Source organism: Urocampus carinirostris, chromosome 13 (assembly GCF_059441175.1).
Source record: "Urocampus carinirostris isolate Australia breed hairy pipefish chromosome 13, RoL_Ucar_1.0, whole genome shotgun sequence".
NCBI lineage: Eukaryota > Metazoa > Chordata > Actinopteri > Syngnathiformes > Syngnathidae > Urocampus > Urocampus carinirostris.
Genome location: NC_142361.1, coordinates 5,130,624 through 5,148,993, shown reverse-complemented (window position 1 = coordinate 5,148,993; position 18,370 = coordinate 5,130,624). Strand labels below are relative to the sequence as shown.

Genomic DNA, 18,370 nt, shown 5'->3' with positions numbered 1-18,370 from the left:
ATGTCAACTTCAAGCAACTGAAAAGCACACAAAAATGTTAATTAAAACAATTTACTATTCAGTGCAATAACAAATAAACTTTATAATAAAATAATTAACTTTACATGTGTTGTTTAAAACAAAAAGAACATACATTCAACTATTTACAGATGTAAAATTAAATTAAATACAAAACAATTTAAACTTTTTTACCGTCATTCAACAACACAGAATACCTGGAAAAAATATGTTGTTCTTTCGGAACAACACATCATTAGTTTTGATTGGAGAGAAGAGTGAACCGCACGGTCAGCCACAGAGACGCGTACTTGCGTGGAGGGGATTTAGGTAACGGCTTCAATGTAGCCTAATGTAGCGGAGTAAGTGTACACTTTCTTCTTCACAAAGCTATTTAAGTAAAATTTAAATGTATAGTGATTCAAAAATACTCTTACAGGTAGAAAATATTCCAAAAGTAAATGTAACGGAGTAAACGAAACTTGTTACTAGCCACCTTTGATTAGGGGTGTTGATGGGATTTGTACTTTTGTAAGAAATACAATCACAACAAATACATAAATTTGAATTAATACAGGAATAGTAATCCTGCTATTATGCCACTTTATGTGGAACAAAAACCTTGGGGATCTGTTAGTAACATTTTTTCTTTTCAGGATTCATCAACTACAAGAACAGCTTTGGAATTTTACAATATTCACAAGATTGTATAGAACATTGAAGGGGTCAAATTTGCAAAAATACCTGTATCAAAGGCGATTTTAGGTTCAGTGCTTTGGGGGTGCTGGCCCTTTGTGTCTAGCTGGTTAAAATCTAAATATGTACTAAATAAAATAACAATAATAAAATAATGACTAAATAATCTACCTCTGTATTCTCAAACACGAGATGTTTTATTTCCAAAAAGATAAGACTTCAGTATCAGAAAAATCTGTACCAATTTATAACTTTTTACAATAGTAAGTAGTTTATAGATATATCATCAAAATGGGATAATGTAGAATAGAATAGAATAAAAGACAATAAAAGAGTCTTTTTTTGTCATTCATATCGACATTGTGAAACATTGTATGCAACAAGATTAGATGTGGCGCTCGAGGGTAAAACATGTAATAAAGATTTTGAAGAGGTAAAAGGAGTAAGGATTATCTAGATAGATAAGCAAAATAATAATCACAACATAGTGCTTAGAAAACTGGCCCAAGTCTTAACAATGAAAAGTAAAGAAAATAGAGCTTTGCAACAAAGTAATGTAATGTGGTCAACGGATGAGGAGAAAATACATTTTTCTCAGAATACAACTTAAATTGTATTCTGGATGGGATGTTTTTAGGAGCGGTGCTAGGAATCTGATGGACTGAAGCATTTCAAGACAGTGGAGTATTTCCTGTGCTGTTCACATTTTTATTTTATTTTTGTATCTAGCGTTTTTCATCATATATAAGCCGATTCTATCATTTATTAAGGCAAAGAGAGTTTTAAAAATGTTATAATTTGTGGAGGTGCTTGGGTTGAATTTGGAGGTGCTGATAACGGCCATGAACGATATTTTAAGTGTGGTCATACATTTATATGATTGTTTTTCCCCCCAAAACACCTTCGTATAAAATTACTGTAAATGCTATCGCGAAACTGACTTAACCAAAGTGTTGCCCGCCACAGTTCCAAGCGACTCGTGACGTTAGCGAGAGGTCTGTCTCCCGCTTTCCTGCGCTTCGGCGGCAAGCGGACCGACTTTCTGCAGTTCAACCAGAAGAACGTGGCTAAATACAGAGGGCCCGGCCCCGATTACTACCTGAAGAACTACGACGACGGTACTGTTTAAACACGAAACTAAAGTCTTCAAGTTCACGTTGTCGCTATCAAAAAGTGCCGTTTTTCTATTTCTGCCGAGACGCCCTACCGTATGCTAATCTGAGAGCGAATGTTGTTTTCTTTCTTATCAAGTAAAACCCTGAAACTCAACATTATTGCTAACAGAGCGTTGACTTATGACATATAAAGAGGGTTAGCATGCGTACAAGTGCGTGATTACCGTAGTTAACAAACACCATGCTACAACCACCCCCCCCCCCCCCCCCAAAAAAAAAAACAGATAAAACACGACAGGCTTAAAAGCTAAACTATAAAACAGTATTTAAAAGCAGTGAATGAGTCAAATAAGACCAATTCAAGACGAAAATTGTAAGTACTCTAAGTGAAATGGCAATCAACCTTAAGCGCATGCGCACTAGGCATTGGTACGACGACTCGGCTGAACGCAAAGGTAAAAAACTATTATTTTTACCTTAGGGCAGATTTTTCTACCCTTTTTGAACCAAGGTACACTTTCATTTATAAAAAGGTTCCGAGGCCCTCCGTCCGTCGAAAATGTTCGAAAATGAAGTTGTGTCAAATATTTCACTGTTCTACCTCATGTAATTAGTATATAAAAAGAAGAAAATAATACTTAAAATACAAAAGAATGATTTTTTCATGTTTTTATTTCTTACAGTGCAATCTTAAACCGCTTTGTTAAACAAATTAAGTTATTAAATGTACTTTGCTACCTAATGATCAGTGTTCCCTCTAAACTGCGCGCGTGCGCAATTGTGCACTGCTCGCACATTCTCTGCGCACAAGAAAATCTAACCAGCGCACAAAAATGAGGGCTCAGAATTACTAATTAAGAAGCGACTTAAGTCAAAGTTACAGTGCATGAAGGTAAAAATACACGGGTTCCTCTGACGTGTCCTAAATGCGGTATTTTGAAGTCGAGTCGAAGTAGAATGAAGTTGAGTAAAGTTAGTAAGGTTGCGGCTTCTTCGGCTCGGCTCACTAAAAGGCTCTTTCGGGTCCTAAACAGCTCTTCAGGTTGTTTTTGCTTCTTTAATCCCAACATGACCAAATATTATGTAAAATTATGCTCAAAATGACTTAAAAGAAGGGGGGAATAGAACAAAAAAATAAAAAAAATACCAAAATGAAAAAGTAGTGAAAAGCTGAGAAAAAAACGAAACAAAAGGAAGAGAAAAAAAGAAGGAAAAATTTAGAAAAAAGCCAGAAAAAAAGAAAAGAAAGAAACACAAGAAAAAAGTAAATAGAGAACAAAAAGAAAAAAGTAACAGCTCGGAAAAAATAAACACAATGAGACTTTTTTAAAAGAATTTAAAAAAAAGTAGAAAAAAAACACAGAAAAAAGAAGAAAAAGTTTGTGTTGCATTCAAATAATTTCCAATTATATCAAGTGAATCTTGTTGCCAACATTGTACTTCCACTAAAAAATGTGATTAAGTACAGTTCTGTATCTTACAACCGACTAAATAAGCCCCCAAAAATGTTAATATTATGCGACAAAATATATCAGGGAAAAAAAAGAAATGGATATCTTGTGAAAGAATTGTAAAAACAAACGACGTTTGTAGGCCGTACAAACTTTGCAATAGTACATGAGTCAATTCATTCAAAAGAGAAAAATAAATTTACATTGCCGGAAACTCAGCAAAATGCAATGATGTCAAGTTTTGGACATGTTTGATAATTATCTTGCAACACTTGGGATTATGGTTGCTCACTGTTGTTTCAAGCGTTGCTCACCGACTTTGTGTGAACGCTCAGACCCGTGGAAAATTAGAGGGAACATTGCTCATGAGCGGATAATTAGTATATAAAAAGTATATAAAAATCTTCTGCCACCTACTGATATGGATGACTATTTCAGTTCCCCGTCTGAAGATTGCAAAAATACTGAATAACAGCCTGATTTTTTGGAAGGATAAAATTGGGCAAATTCCTGCGGCACACTAGACAAGGTCTCACGGCACACTAGTGTGTCCCGGCACACTGGTTGAAAAACACTGCCTTAGGGGATTTTAGTTTCTCGCCGATGTTCGGCAAATCACAGAAAAGTTATCATGAGAAGTACTTGATGAAAACTTGCTAGTTATAAATTGTTCTATTTTTCTGCTTGTGTGGTAGAAAAGTACCTGCTAAGTTAGGGATGTGTAAAAACACTTGAATAGTTAGTTCCATCGGAAAAGTGTATGACACGTGGTCAAATTATTTCAAATTAGTTCCTGGTATCCTTTTGTAAAAGGAAAAAAAAAACATTTTAACTGACACTCTTTCTCAGCTATGGTGCTACTGTTAGTGTATTAAAAGCAAAAGTGGTGACACAATAATTGAGATGACAAGCAATGATGACGTTAGTGGTTTAGATGTAGAGTCCTTGTGGTTTTGATGGACTCAAACACAGGAAGCAGTAAACTCACAGTACTCGAAAATGATTGTATTTAATTGCAAAAATGATGAATAAATTAACAAACAGTCAAAAACAACAATAAACATGTCTGAATCAAAAACAATGAAAAAAAAAACTCAGAAAGCAAGATGACCTGGAGAAATGCGATTGTGGAAACAAATCACCCAACACTGAATGCTTTTCCAAAATGTCCTTATGAAGGGTGAGGCTATTTAGGGTCCAATGTTGGGTGAACGGACACACCTCTCTTTATTACAAACTAATTAGGTGCTTTTTAGTGAACAAAGGCGCGTGATTCTAGTGAACAGTGGTTGCATTCCGCTTGTTTCTGTTTGATTGCTTCGACCTCAAAAAGCTGCCGAGGGCATTGGTGCCGGTTTTGCAGTGTCCCACTGTTTATTTCCGGCAGGCTTCGCATTTGCCACTGTAGCCGATGCCGCTTTTTGTTGTTTGTTTTTCAGTTAGCAGGGCTGCTCACTGCGTCTTTTCTGTAAAGCAGGCCTTTCGTTTATTCACCGAGGCTTTGGCCGCCTTTCGTTGCTCTCTGTTGGAGGCTCTCTGTATGTTATTTTTGAGAGTTAGCCCCTTTTTGGCTGGTTTCCCTTTGTTTTACTATTACTGCATCCACCTGCAACACAACTGACCCTCCACAAAAGCTACCAACATTTCTTTTAAAACACTTGTAACCTCTTTGACTAATCAACACAAAACTATATGGCAACTGGCTTGCTAGGGGGCTGGTGTTCCTCAAAAGTTAGGATGACAAAGACAAGACATGCTGTCTTCATAATGCATTTTCTTGGAAAAAAATTCAATATACAGATTAATTATATATAGACTTTATGCAAAAACCATGTACTATTTCTTCACATTTTGCACGTTTAATAGTTTGGGAATACCTTTTAAGAGACCGTGTGTTTTATTTAGCGCCTCCTAGTGGTAAATAAACTCTATAAAAATAAACAATATTGAATCAAAAATCAGGGTTCATAAGGGTGCTTGGAATTTTTGAAAATGCTTGTATTCAATGTTGTATTTTCAAGGATTGAAACGTGCTTGAATTTTGTATGAAGTGCTTGTAAATGCTTGAGATTTGGTGCATTTTGGTCACTTTAAGTCTATGTAGCGTGCATTCTTCCTTGTGTTTTTAAGCACTCATTTATGTTCTCAAGTGGGCTGAATCAGTACATTCAGCCAACATTTGTAGCCTACACTACAAATTCTGATCAGGGATAATAAGGGACCTTTTCCAAGCACAACACATTTAATTACAAACAATGGAAAAACAATGGTTTTCATGTTTGGCATTTAATCTGTTAAACTGTTTATTTTCACCGTTGAATAAATGCAGATTTTCTTCCGAACCAACTCACCACACCAAACAAACTCTAGTGGGAGCTATGAATAAAAATATGCTTAAAAATTTTGCCTGAAAAAAGGAAGTATAAAAATAGAGTTTTAGCAGTAAACTGGCATTAACATCAGTTGGCACTACCAGGGTGGGCCTACTAAAGCTGAGAAAATATTTCACAATATTGTCTTTAACATGAAACCAGATTCATCTTATTTTAAATGATCTGTGCAAACAAATGTTGAGACACCTTACCTTTTACCCTCTCTTAATTCATCATACAGTCTACAGTCGACTTGCTGCTCCTAAAACCTGGAATAGTTTTGGTTTTACATGTCCATCAGTGTCAGGTATCAAAGCACATTTAACATGTCATTCAAATGTTTGTCCCATTACCTTAAGTTCTGCTTTCTTTTATTATTGTTCTTCAATTTTGTATTGTAGTATTACTGAAGTATTTTTGCAGTTTCACTGTCGTATTTTGTAATGTTAACGTTATATTTTTGTAGTTTTACTGTATTATTTTTGTAGTATTAAAATGTATTTTTGTAGTAGTCTGTAGTTTGCAATAGTCTGTGGTCTGTGCAGCTCTTTGAGACTCCTTGTGATGAAGTGCTATACAAATGAACATGACTTGACTTGACTTCAGAGCGAACTCCTGTTCACAAAGATAAGTACATTGGGACCTCGCTACTTCGCGGTTCGACGTTCGCGGATTCAGAGCTTCGCGGTCTGTAATGGTAAAAAAAAAACGACCCAAGCACGGCGCGCAGTTCTCGTTTCCCGGTGTTGTGCCTAAATCCGACTCCCGAACAGAATCCTCCCCCCCTCGCGTGAACGCGCATTCTACTGCGCTTCCGACAAAAGCGATCGTATTCTATATAATACGCTTATTGAAACCTTAAAGTGAGCTAATTGGGCGATCGTAGTCTATATAACGCGTTTATTTAAACAATAAAGCACGATCGTATTCTACAAAATGCGTTTGTTAACGTGGATGAAAAAGTCACCAACGTCACCGTCGGGCCGCGGTGGCTCTACATGGCGCTACACGGCCCTTGATGGCTCAGGCCGACAGACGGGCGGTGTTATGCTGAGAAATGCATCCCTGCCAGGAATTGCATCCCCTGTCGCGGGAGCGCGCACACGTCACTCCCGCTACTACAACCACTTTTACCTAATACCGGCCTCCGCGCGGAGCGCCCGACCCACTCGCGGTGTCGTGCGTATCGCGCCCGAAAGTACCCGCGCCGCGGGTTAGGGGCTCGCTCGCGAATAATAAGGATAAGCAGTGCAGATAATAATAATAATAATAATAATAATTTCCTTTGTATTGTCATTCTTTGTAACAATGTACACAGAACGAAATGTCGATACAGCTGACCCGTTGTAGCGAGTCGGTGCAGCCGCAGCCAGAGGGCGCCGCCATTATACCAATTAGGTATGTCTCGGTCGAGGCGTGAACCAGCGACCTCCCAGTCTCAAAGCCGGCACACTACCATCTAGGCTACTGAGCTGGTAATGAGATGAGATTTTTTTTTTCTTTTTGAAGGGGCGTCGCTACTTCGCAGATTTTCACTTTTTGCGCGTGGTTTTGCTCCCCATTAAACGGGTCTAAAAAAATAATAATAAAAAAAAAATATTTTTGAAGGGGCGTTGCTACTTAGCAGATTTTCAGTTTTTGCGGGTGGTTTTGGTCTCCATTATCCGGGTCCCAAAAAAATAATAATTTAAAAAAAAAGTGCGCCGCTACTTCGCGGATTTTCACTTATCGCGGGTGGTTTTGGTCCTCATCAACCGCGATAACCGAGGTCTTACTGTAGTCTCAAACATGTATAAAACAGGGTTTGTATGGGTGCGTGAAATCCTTGAAAAAGCTTGAATTTTAATGTTGTGTTTTGTATTTGTTGAAGTGCTTGAAAATGCTTGAAATTATTTCTATTGCTGTGTCTCCTCGCAGTCTGACCCAATAGACTATGTTTTTTAAATGAAGAAAAATAAGAAAAAGTTAGAATAAATTACACCGATGGTGGCTTTAGTCCTCAACATCGAGTTTTCATGTGAAGCGTTACTGCCCCCTACTGTTGCATCCAAAAGGACAGGAATACCGGCTCTTTTTCAATTGTATTAATAAATGATAAAATATAGGAAATAAACATTTAAGTCTATTCTAACCAATTAAGTCACGGATCTTGTGAAAAACACGCAAAAAATATTAATTAGATAAAGTCTAAGAAAAAGCAAAAGATCCGGAGTCTGTAAGTCTGAAAGACTGAATGCAATCTGCTTCCGATCAATCAACATAATGAAAATGATTTTGGGTCATTTACCTGCTTTTTATGGATACAGTACTTTTTTTGTCTTCTTTATTGAACTCTATTATAACCCAACTTTTATAGAGCCCTGATGTATTGAAGCTGGGCATGCACTGTTGAACCAAAATGGCAGAATTTATGTCAGTTTATAGCAGCCCCTTCACACAAAAATCATAGATCATAGATAACACAACATATTTGCTGTCAGCAGGATAGCGACTTTATTTTAGTCATCAAAGCCACACAAAAAAGGTATTTTGTTTGATGCTGGATTTACTTCTTTGAATGTATTGGAAACTGCTTCATTCATAAAAAAGGTGTATGATACCTAATTCAAATTTTTCTGGACGTCAGCCTTTTTACACCTTTACCGCGCTCTAGTGAGGAGAAGCATTTGTTTCGGATTCATCAAAACCTTTGATAGAAACGAGCTAGAGACTTGCTTTTAAAAAACAAAAACAATTCTGAAATTCTGGGAAGTATGTTTGACATGCCTGCACAACACAATACAGCGACATGCAGCATCTAATAGTACACACTGTATCTTTAAAGACGTAACTTATATTTTTGTGCTGCAGATATAGTGCGCAGTGACATTGCAATGGACAAGCAGAATGGTTGCAAAGTGGCGAGCCACCCTGATATGATGCTCCAGCTTCAGCGAGAAAAGGCGGCCAGCACACACCTCGTGCTGCTCAAGGAGCAACTTTCCAACATGTATAGCAACGTAACAATAACAGGTAGGAGACATGTATTCATTTTTTTCAGGCAGAAACATTACTTTTGTGGACAAAAACACATTTTGGACTTTGACGTATGTATCCACACACATACACAGGTTTCAAAGCAGGCCAATATAAACCGTCAGCTTTCAGAATGAGAAATGCATAAAGGAGAGGAGGAATGTGGGGATCAACAGATGAGTGTTTTGGGTCTGGCTAGTAAACACTGACATTTCCAAAAGTTAACAAAGTGGACCACAGAAGTCTTTTTTTTTTGGCATAGGCTGTTTTACTATTCTGTTTTAATGATTGATTGCTGTGTTAACTCAGAACCGCGCAAGAAAGGGACTCAGTTTATGGAATTATTCACTGTAATTTATGGATATGTTTGGAAATTGACTGTGATGTCCTAACATGATCCTGAGAATACAAACAGCTCCTCATGTTTTGTTTTGATTTATTTTTTTTCAATGAAAATAAAGCATTATGCAACAAATTATTTTGTAATTAGTAATTTCATGTTTGAAATCCCTGAAAAACACAATCCATCCATTTTCTGCGTCGCTTATCCTCAGTAGGATCGCGGGAGTGCTGGAGCCCATCCCAGCCGACTTGAGGCAGTGAGCAGGAGAAATCCTGAACTGGTTGCCAGCCAATTGGAGCCTGAAAAACACAAAAAAATTGTAAAACACAAAACAATTTAGGCTTTTTACGCACTGAACAAATTTTTAGTCGGACAACACAAAATGCAAAATAACAAAATAAAATTTAAAAATAATACGGCTTTAGTGCTATAAAAAATGCAAAAAAACCAACAACTTTTACAATTCTATTTTAATCAATTCAGTAACAGATCTGTAAATATAATGGAGGCTTGAGCTCTTGTTGGTGATAGGAATGAGTGGAGAGGTGTTGTAAAAGGATAGTAGGATGTTTGGATGCCTTCTAAGGGATGGGCAGGCACCGTATGATGTGGCACGGGTAAACCAGTGAAAGCTGTCGGGCCCTGCTGTTGAACAGAAGAGTGTGTTGTGTCACCCTGACCCGAGTGACATGGCCGCCTTCTTGTGTCCCGTTTCATCTGGAAACTTGGGTGCCGAGGTGCCTAGCTTGTTTGGGTATTTGGGCATTTGGGTTGGCCATGGTCCAAAAATTTGTGTGTGTTTTGTTTTGCTATTTTTTTCCTTTTTTATTTTCTTTGTTATTGTATGTGTTTGTCTTGCTGTCGGTCACCCCTCTTGAGGGATACGACCAAGTTAGATAATAGAAGAACTAGACGCAAAAAATCAGCAGTACATACAGTACTTTCTTCTTTGTGTTCCGCATTGAACTCAATTATAAGCCTACACCCACAGACCACTTTCTGTGTTTGTAAACAAGTGTGACGTAGTCAAGCTATGTGTGCATTGTTAAAGCAGAACGGCAGAATTCATGTCAGTTTTTAGAAGCCCATTGACACAAAACATCGTACATCATAGATAGAAACAGCTCAAAATAGCACAAAGTGTGTGCTAGATTTTGTTTTAGTCATCAAAGTCGACAACAAATATTTTTTGATCGGCGCTAGATTTCTTTCTTTGAGGGTAGTGTAAAAATTGAAAAATTGGCCTTGAAAGTGCTTAAAAAGTGCTTGAATTTGACCATGAAAAAGAAGTATGAACACAGTACGTAACCTTAATGTTTTATCACTCACAAATCTTGTTGCTTGACAACACTGGAATTATTATTATTTTTCCATTCATGGTGTATGTACAATCTAACTGAAGATTTTTTTCCTATTCATTTTCAAAGGGCCAACTTTCACCATTGTTAAATTGCCAACTTAACAGCACATACTACTATATGATACATACCACTCATGACTAATTGATGATTGTTACTGCTTGTTTGGTGTCGTAGGGGAAAAAAATGACTGGGACCCCAAGAGTTTCATTGTACAAATCTTACTTGAAACTGTAAATTACAAAAATATCCATAAACATCAAATGACTAATAAACGTACATATTTATTTATTTTAAAACTGCAAATTAAATGCATTATACTTTAAGTTAATTGACTAAACATATGGATAAACTATTAACATTTGAGTTTTCCATGTAGAAACATTGCTTTCACTGTGTCTGGGGTTTGAATCCGGTGTGTATTTCGCTGTGTGATGTTTGAAGATTTGATAAAATCTAGGAAATAATAATAGGAGATTGTGTCCCATATCATAAATATGCTTGGTTGGTTGGATGGTTGGATCCCTTAACAATAAGGTTGTTGGGGCACTGTTTCCTGTGGTGTGTCTTGGTCAAGTACAACCTGGTGTAACCTACACCTCTCCAGGCCAACAAATGTTTAAAATTGGTCTCCCTCCCGCAGTTGAGGCGCATTTTTATTGTCATATCTGTTCTAAATAATGGTATCAAAACAAGGTGCAAGCAAAGTTCTTATATGTCACAAAATACTGCAAACAAGTATATCAACGTATTTCCCCTAAATGCGTTCGGTGCTGGACGAGAAGGATAAAGAGTGTGAGGACCCAATCAGATTGCTCTAGATGCTTTGCTAGAGCTTTTGTCAAGTCAAGTCATGTTTATTTGTATAGCCCTTAATCACAAAGAGTCTCAAAGGGCTGCACAGATCAAAGACTATTGCAAACTACAGACTATTATGACACCATCCCCCTTATATTGTCAACATAAAATATAGGTTATTCATGTATTTAAAGTTTGTTATGTGGCTTTTCATCATAAAGTGTCTCAACAATGACCATAGATTTTGTAATTGAACTTCAATGTAAAGGATTATTTATCAATTTACAGCCTAAAGGTCTGTTCGTGTGACACCTTGACTGTAAACTGTAGTTAAAATTTCCTCCATATATACTGGACTGAACCCTTAATTTAAACAAGATTGTCTCGACTTTGCATGTGCTGTAATTGACTCTGCATGTAATGTTAGATAATTGCCATATGTACTCCTAAAGAAGAGTCATATATGGCTCCTGTTATAGGTTCCTAACTCCTGGCCTAGAGGTAAAATCTTTGCTTAGCAAGATGTGGATAGAAGGTTCAAATCCTGCAAGTAATAACTATTGATTGATTGCCTTTTTTTTTCTACTGGTCATCATCAATGTTCCTTCTTAAGTTGCGCACGTGTGCAATGGCGCACTGCCCAGACGGTCTCCGCGCACAAGAAAAGCCATCCTGCGCATAAAAATCAGGGCTCAAAATTATGAAATTCATTTGTTAGCAAAATTGGCCAGAATAGCAGAAGATGCAGGCCAAAAACAATGCAGGTTCCCTCTGCAGTGTTTTAAGGTCAATGTCAGCACAACATTGAGGGAAAAAAAGCAAGCGTGCATGTGATGTGAGCTCAAGTTATTGCGAGGGAGAAAGGCGATGGGAGGGAGCGGAGGTTGTAAGAGTTTGCTTTTTTTCCAATTATTATTATTGTATCATTATTTGTTATCACTAAGACATTAAAAAGGGAGATACAAGTGTGGTTTGATTATGTAGCTACAGTATGTGACCTTTCTTACCTACGTGACTACGTCAATGTTGCTGTGTATGTTTCCATCTTTTTTAGAGAAGCGTCTCTTTTGGTTGGCTCACTAAAAGGTCTGGCTCTTTTGGCACCCAAACAGCTCTTCAGATTGTTTTTTAAATTACCGATTATTATTTAACATTATGCACATAAGGACCTAAAAACGAAAAAAAAGACAGAAAAAAGAAAACTAAACAAAAAAGAAAAAGATAAATAATAATAATAAAAAAAGAAAAATAAAGAGAAAAAAAACACTAAAAAATGAAAAAAAAGGCAGGGAAAAAAGGAAAAAAGCAAGTAAAAAGTAAAAAGCAAGCAAAAAGAAAGAAAAAAGGGTAAAAAGTAAAGAAGAAGAAAAAAGCAGGAAAAGGACACAATTTTAGTGGTCTTTATGACCGCTCTTGTGTTACATTCAAATATTTTTCAAATTATTTACATGTAACAATCTTTTTGCCAACATTGCACTTACACTAAAAAGTGTGATTAAATTCAGTTCTGTATTGTGCAACCAACTAAATACATCCCCATAAATGTTGGTATTATGTAACAAAAGATATATTTTTAAAAACAGAAATCTCATGTGTGGGCCGTGCAACCTTTCCAATATAACATTAGCTTACTCATTCGAATTTGAAAAACTAGGGTTTCCAGAAAGCCAGCCAGATTTGGTCAAGTCAAGTCAAATTTATTTATGTAGCCCTTAATCACAAAAATGTCTCAAAGGACTGCACAGGATTACAATTACAAAATTACACAATTACCTGATCTCAAACAAGCATGCGGGCAAGGAACAAAAACCTCAGTGTGAGGAGAAAAGAGAAACTTTGAGAAAGGACCTCATGTGTGGTAATCCCTCTTCCAGGATTGACCAGGGTGAATTACAATTAGCATTACTGTACACATAATAGTAATTTTTAGGTAAGATGTTGAAAATGTCCGGAAAGTGCATGACTTCAACGACGCCCCCAGCCTGCAAACCAGTCCAGAAAGTCTATGACGGCCACGACGCTGCCTCCCGTCTCTGCCAGCTGGTAAATGCAGGGGTTGACATGCTACAGGTCAGACGCTGGTCCGCTGACCCATCCCAAATCATCCTTCTCCTTCGTATCAGCCAGGCAGGCGTCGGAAAAAGACAGGACAAAACAGAATATGAGGTGGGCATCAATCATATGCTTTGGAATAGAAGTGTGTCTTAAGCCTCGATTTAAAAACTTCCGTTGAGGTTGCAGATCTTATCTCCAGAGGCAGGGCGTTCCATAACACCGGGGCCCGGATGGAGAACGCTCTCGAGCCTGCAGACTTCTTGGCTCTCGGAGTCACAAGTAGACCGGCATTTTCCGAGCGCAGACTCATTTATATGTTAATAAGAGAACCTTAAAGTCACATCTTAAGTGGACTGGGAGCCAGTGCAAGTTGGCCAATACAGGAGTAATATGCTCAAACTTTTTGGTCTTAGTCAAAAGTCTAGCTGCCGCATTCTGAACCAGCTGCAAACTTTTAATGCTAGACATCGGGAGACCAGAAAGCAATACATTACAGTAATCAAGCCGAGAAGTAATAAACGCATGAATTAAAATCTCTGCATCTGATTGGGACAGCATCGAACGAATCTTCGCAATATTACGGAGGTGGTGGAAAGCTATTCTAGTAATATTTTTCACGTGTAACTGAAACGACAGATTAGGATCAAATATAACACCTAGATTTTTGACCGAGTCACTATGGGTGATATTACATTTGTCTAGGTTCAGGGTAGTGTTTGAAAACAACTGACGACAGTGAGCTGAACCAATAATCAACATTTCAGTTTTTTCTGGGTTAAGGCATAAAAAATTATTTGACATCCATCTTTGAATCTCAGTAAGGCAAGCCTCCAGATTTCTACAACTTAAATGTCCATTTTTTTCCAGTGGCACATACAGTTGAGTGGCATCTGCAAAGCAATGGAAACTAATATTATACTTGCGGATAATGTCACCAAGTGGGATCATATAAATACTAAAAAAGAAGGGGGCCAAGTACAGAGCCTTGAGGAACACCACAGGGGACATTAGATTGTTTAGAGGTCAGATTGCCATAGTTAACACATTGCATCCTGTGTGACAGGTAGGACCTAAACCACGAGAGTACAGTTCCTGAGATACCAATGCGTTCTAGACGAACCAATAATATGTTGTGGTCGACCGTATCAAAAGCAGCGCTGAGATCCAGCAGCAGTAACATTGATGAGGCACCGGAATCTATTGTTAAAAGGAGATCATTGGTTACTTTAGCCAGGGCTGTCTCAGTAGAGTGATTTGCCCTAAATGCTGACTGGACAGTTTCAAAAAGGTTATTTTCTGACATGAAGTCATTTAGCTGCTGTGCAACGACCTTTTCAAGTAATTTCGCAAAAAATGGCAGATTTGACACTGGCCTATAATTACCTAAGCTCTCTGGGTCAAGGTTAGGACGCTTAAGCGTGGGTTTAATGACGGCAGACTTGAAGGCTACAGCAACAATACCCGAGGATAGCGATATATTAACAATATTTAAAACTGATGGTCCTAAGATCCCAAACAGATCATTCACCAGTGAAGCTGGAAACGGATCAAGCAGGCACGTAGTTTGTTTGGCCCTACTGACCATCTGTGTTAGATTATCAAGGGACAAATCATTGAAACTGGAGAATGTTTCTGAACAACCGCCGACACGGTCCATACCTAACACCTCCACATCTTTGATATAGGAGGAGGAAACAGAGCGTTCTTTTAAAATTTCATTCCTGATTAGTTGAATCTTTTTATTAAAAAATTCCATAATGTCGTTAGCAGAATAAGTGCAACCATTTGGGTTAAGTTGTTGTCTGGTAAGTTTCGCCACTGTGTCAAACAAAAATTTCGGATTATTCTTATGTTTAACAATAATCTTAGAGAAAAACGAAGCTTTAGCTGAGGCAAGAGCTACTTTATATTTCAGCAAACTGTCACACCAGGCCAGTCGAAAAACCTCCAGCTTAGTAGTGCGCCATTTTCGTTCAATTTTTTTGCAACTTTGTTTGAGTAACCTAGTTTCTTCAGTAAACCAAGGTGTATTCTTCTTGGGTTGGAATTGATACTTTAGGGGCGCCACAGAATCAAGAACATTAACCAAAGCAGTATTGAAGTTGTTTGTAAGTGAGTCAACAGACCCAGTGTACGAAGGGAAGGCTGCAGTTACCGTAGGTAATAATTCTTTTAAGGCTAACACCGTTTTAGGGCGGATATTGCGACTGCTAAAGCCTAAATTTTCCTTATCACAGTAAACATTAAACAGCACCACACATTTAACAAGATAGTGATCAGAGATGGCATCAGGATACGGTAACACTGTAACATTTGAGGCTACTACGCCACGGGTCAGGACGAGATCTAGAGTGTTCCCATCTTTATGAGTGGGCACATCAACTATTTGATTGAAACCAAATGTATCAATCAGTGACTTAAATGCAATTGCAAGTGAATTTGATGGGGAGTTTATGTGAACATTAAAATCACCAATAATTACAACATTGTCCGCATAAGTTACTAAGTCTGTTAACAGTTCAGAAAATTCTTCCCAAAAATTTGAGTATGGTCCAGGTGGGCGATACACAACAACTAAATAAATTGGTGTTGACATTAAGGACCTCATAACAAGTGCTTCAAACGTTTTAAAACTAGTAGGGGTATTAGGAGTAAATTTCAACTTATCTTCCGATATAAGAGCAACACCTCCACCTTTTTTGCATGGTTGTGCCAAGTCCGAACTCACAAAGTTAGGGGGAGAAGCCTCATTTAACACTACAAACTCATTTGGTTTTAACCAGGTCTCACAAAGGCCAATAAGGTTAAGATTGTGTTCATTAATAAGGTCATTGACAAGTAAAGCCTTGGAGGCTAGTGATCTAATATTCAGAGGGCCAAGCTTCAGCACTGTGGACTGAGCTGAAACCTTTCGCGAGTTTTGAACCTTAATGGCAACCTTAGTGGTAACCTCCACAGGATTATACTGCCGGTCCCGGGTCTTGTGCCTTGCATGACGGCAGATGCGGGCCGAATTCCATACCACAGGAATATTGTTGACAGGTGGAGTAGCAGGATGACTATTGGTAGAAAATAATGTTATTTCTTCTCCCTCCTCACCTAACAAGGGAGAAACAGAGGTAAGAAGCACAGAAGAAGATGCTATAGAAGAGTATAAATCAGGGTGTATGGTGCAGTCAGTAGAATGCTCTAAACTACAAAAACTATGTGAATTGCATGAATCTAGCATAGCGCTAGTTAGCTCTAGCGTTACAGACTCCACACCCATGGTTACAGGTTCACTAATCACCTGTGACCTGGCCTGCACTAGTGTACCCTGTCATGGAAGGCTCAAACAGTAATCTATATTTTTAGAAAGAGTGAGAGCACCTTCCCAGTTAGGGTGAAGGCCGTCTCTCCTCAGCAGGTCAGGTCGGCCCCAGAAAGCAGGCCAGTTATCCACAAACCTAAATCCCATCTGATTGCCAAAACTTGCCAGCCACCGGTTTAGCGAGACTAGTCTGCTAAACCTCTCATCATTGCCTCTCGCAGGCAAGGGGCCAGAGACAATTACTCGATGCCGACTCATCTTTCTGGCGAGATTACAGGTCCTAGCAATATTTTTCTTTGTAATCTCAGATTGTCTCATTCTAGTATCATTAGAGCCGACGTGAATGACTATATCGGTGTAGCTAGCCCTGTCCTGGTGTCTAGGTTTGCTCGTCAGCTCCCTCAAATTAGCCTCAATGTCGGGTGCTCTGGCCCCAGAAATACACAAAACCGTGGCTGGGGTGCTAAGCTTTATGTTACGGGTGATGGAGTCATCTATAAGTAGGGTGCGGGAGCCAGTAGACCGGGGTGGAGTGGGACTAGCTAGGGGGCTGAACTTGTCATGCGTCTGAAATGGCTCACCGCGATTAGCATGCCGTTTAGGGCTAGTGCTAACCGGACTAGCAGGTTTGCTACAACCCACGCTAGCAGTGGTGTCCGAGGCACCTAACATTTTCCGTTTAAACTGCTCTAGCTCACAGACACGTCCCTCTAGAAGGGCTACTTGCCTACGGACACAGGAGCAACCTTTACAGCAACCCATACTCACTTGTAAGCGTCGGATGCCAAAGAGCGTCTTAGCAGCCGTAGGAGGGGATGCCCTTCAACAACGATTGGCAGCAGCTTTCGACTGTAAAACAATTGTGCGCGGCACTTACCTTGCGCCAATCGTCCGAGATACTTACCCAAAACTTTTCAAGATAAAAAGTCTCAATCCAGAATTCTGCTATAGTAGGAATCTGAAACAATCTCGTAGACGCGACGTGAGCAACACAAAATTCCCGCCACACGATACGTCTCAGGTTTTGGACATCTTTGATAATGATTCGGTTGCCACACTTGGGATTGATGTTACCCATTGTTGTTACAAGAGACGTTGACAGACTTTGTGGGGTTGCTCAGACCTGTGGAAGCTTAGACGGAAAAATTGTCATCATATACACGGTTACCATTAATTGAAAATCAACAGCTTTGATAAACAATTGACATAACGTAAGAAAAAAAGGGCAGACAGAAAAGGCTGAAGCTTATTTTGGTCCTGTCCCCTTCACAACCAAAACACTTTTCACATTATTCTAGTCATGGAATGAGATTTTTGCAACAAGGATTTTTGAGAAACATAAATCATATCCAATCATCACACAAGAAAAATAAGCATTTATTGTATGTAAAATCCTGATCCCCCTCGGATGGGTCTGGCCTTGATGCGGCGAGGGGGCTTGCGTGTTCCAGTGACCCTGGAGAGCGATACCGTCGGGAGCTTGCTCCTGGTAGGGTCACCCATGGCGGGCCGGTCTCCGGGGTAGGTTCCAGACAAACAAAGACCCCAGTGTGTCGGTACGCTGTGAGGTGGCAGCCCCACCAACCGACTATCCTGCGGAGGGCTAACAACTCACCCAGGAGAAAACCCCCTTTGTTACGAAACTGACTAGAGAAAGAAGCCGGACTGACCAACACGGTAACGGACCCCAGCCTGCCCCCGACCAACGAGTACGGATCGACCTTCGTCGTAAGACCCGTGTCGCCACCTGGAATGTCCAGACACTCCTTCGCCCCGGAGCTGCCACCCTGCTGTCCCGAGAGCTCTGTCGCTATAACATCACCCTGGCAGGGCTCTGTGAAGTACGATGGCAAGGCAATG

General features: G+C 39.1%; 1 protein-coding gene across 1 annotated transcript in view; it reads left to right on the top strand.

Moving 5' to 3' along the window:
- The window catches only part of hpse2 (heparanase 2), a 127,054-nt gene that overhangs the window by 1,040 nt on the left and 107,644 nt on the right, over positions 1 to 18,370 (top strand). The window contains exons 2-3 of the mRNA XM_088351027.1: positions 1,660 to 1,811; positions 8,482 to 8,643. Of these exons, the coding sequence (XP_088207153.1) occupies positions 1,660 to 1,811; positions 8,482 to 8,643 (314 nt within the window). The remainder of the gene's footprint in view (positions 1 to 1,659; positions 1,812 to 8,481; positions 8,644 to 18,370) is intronic.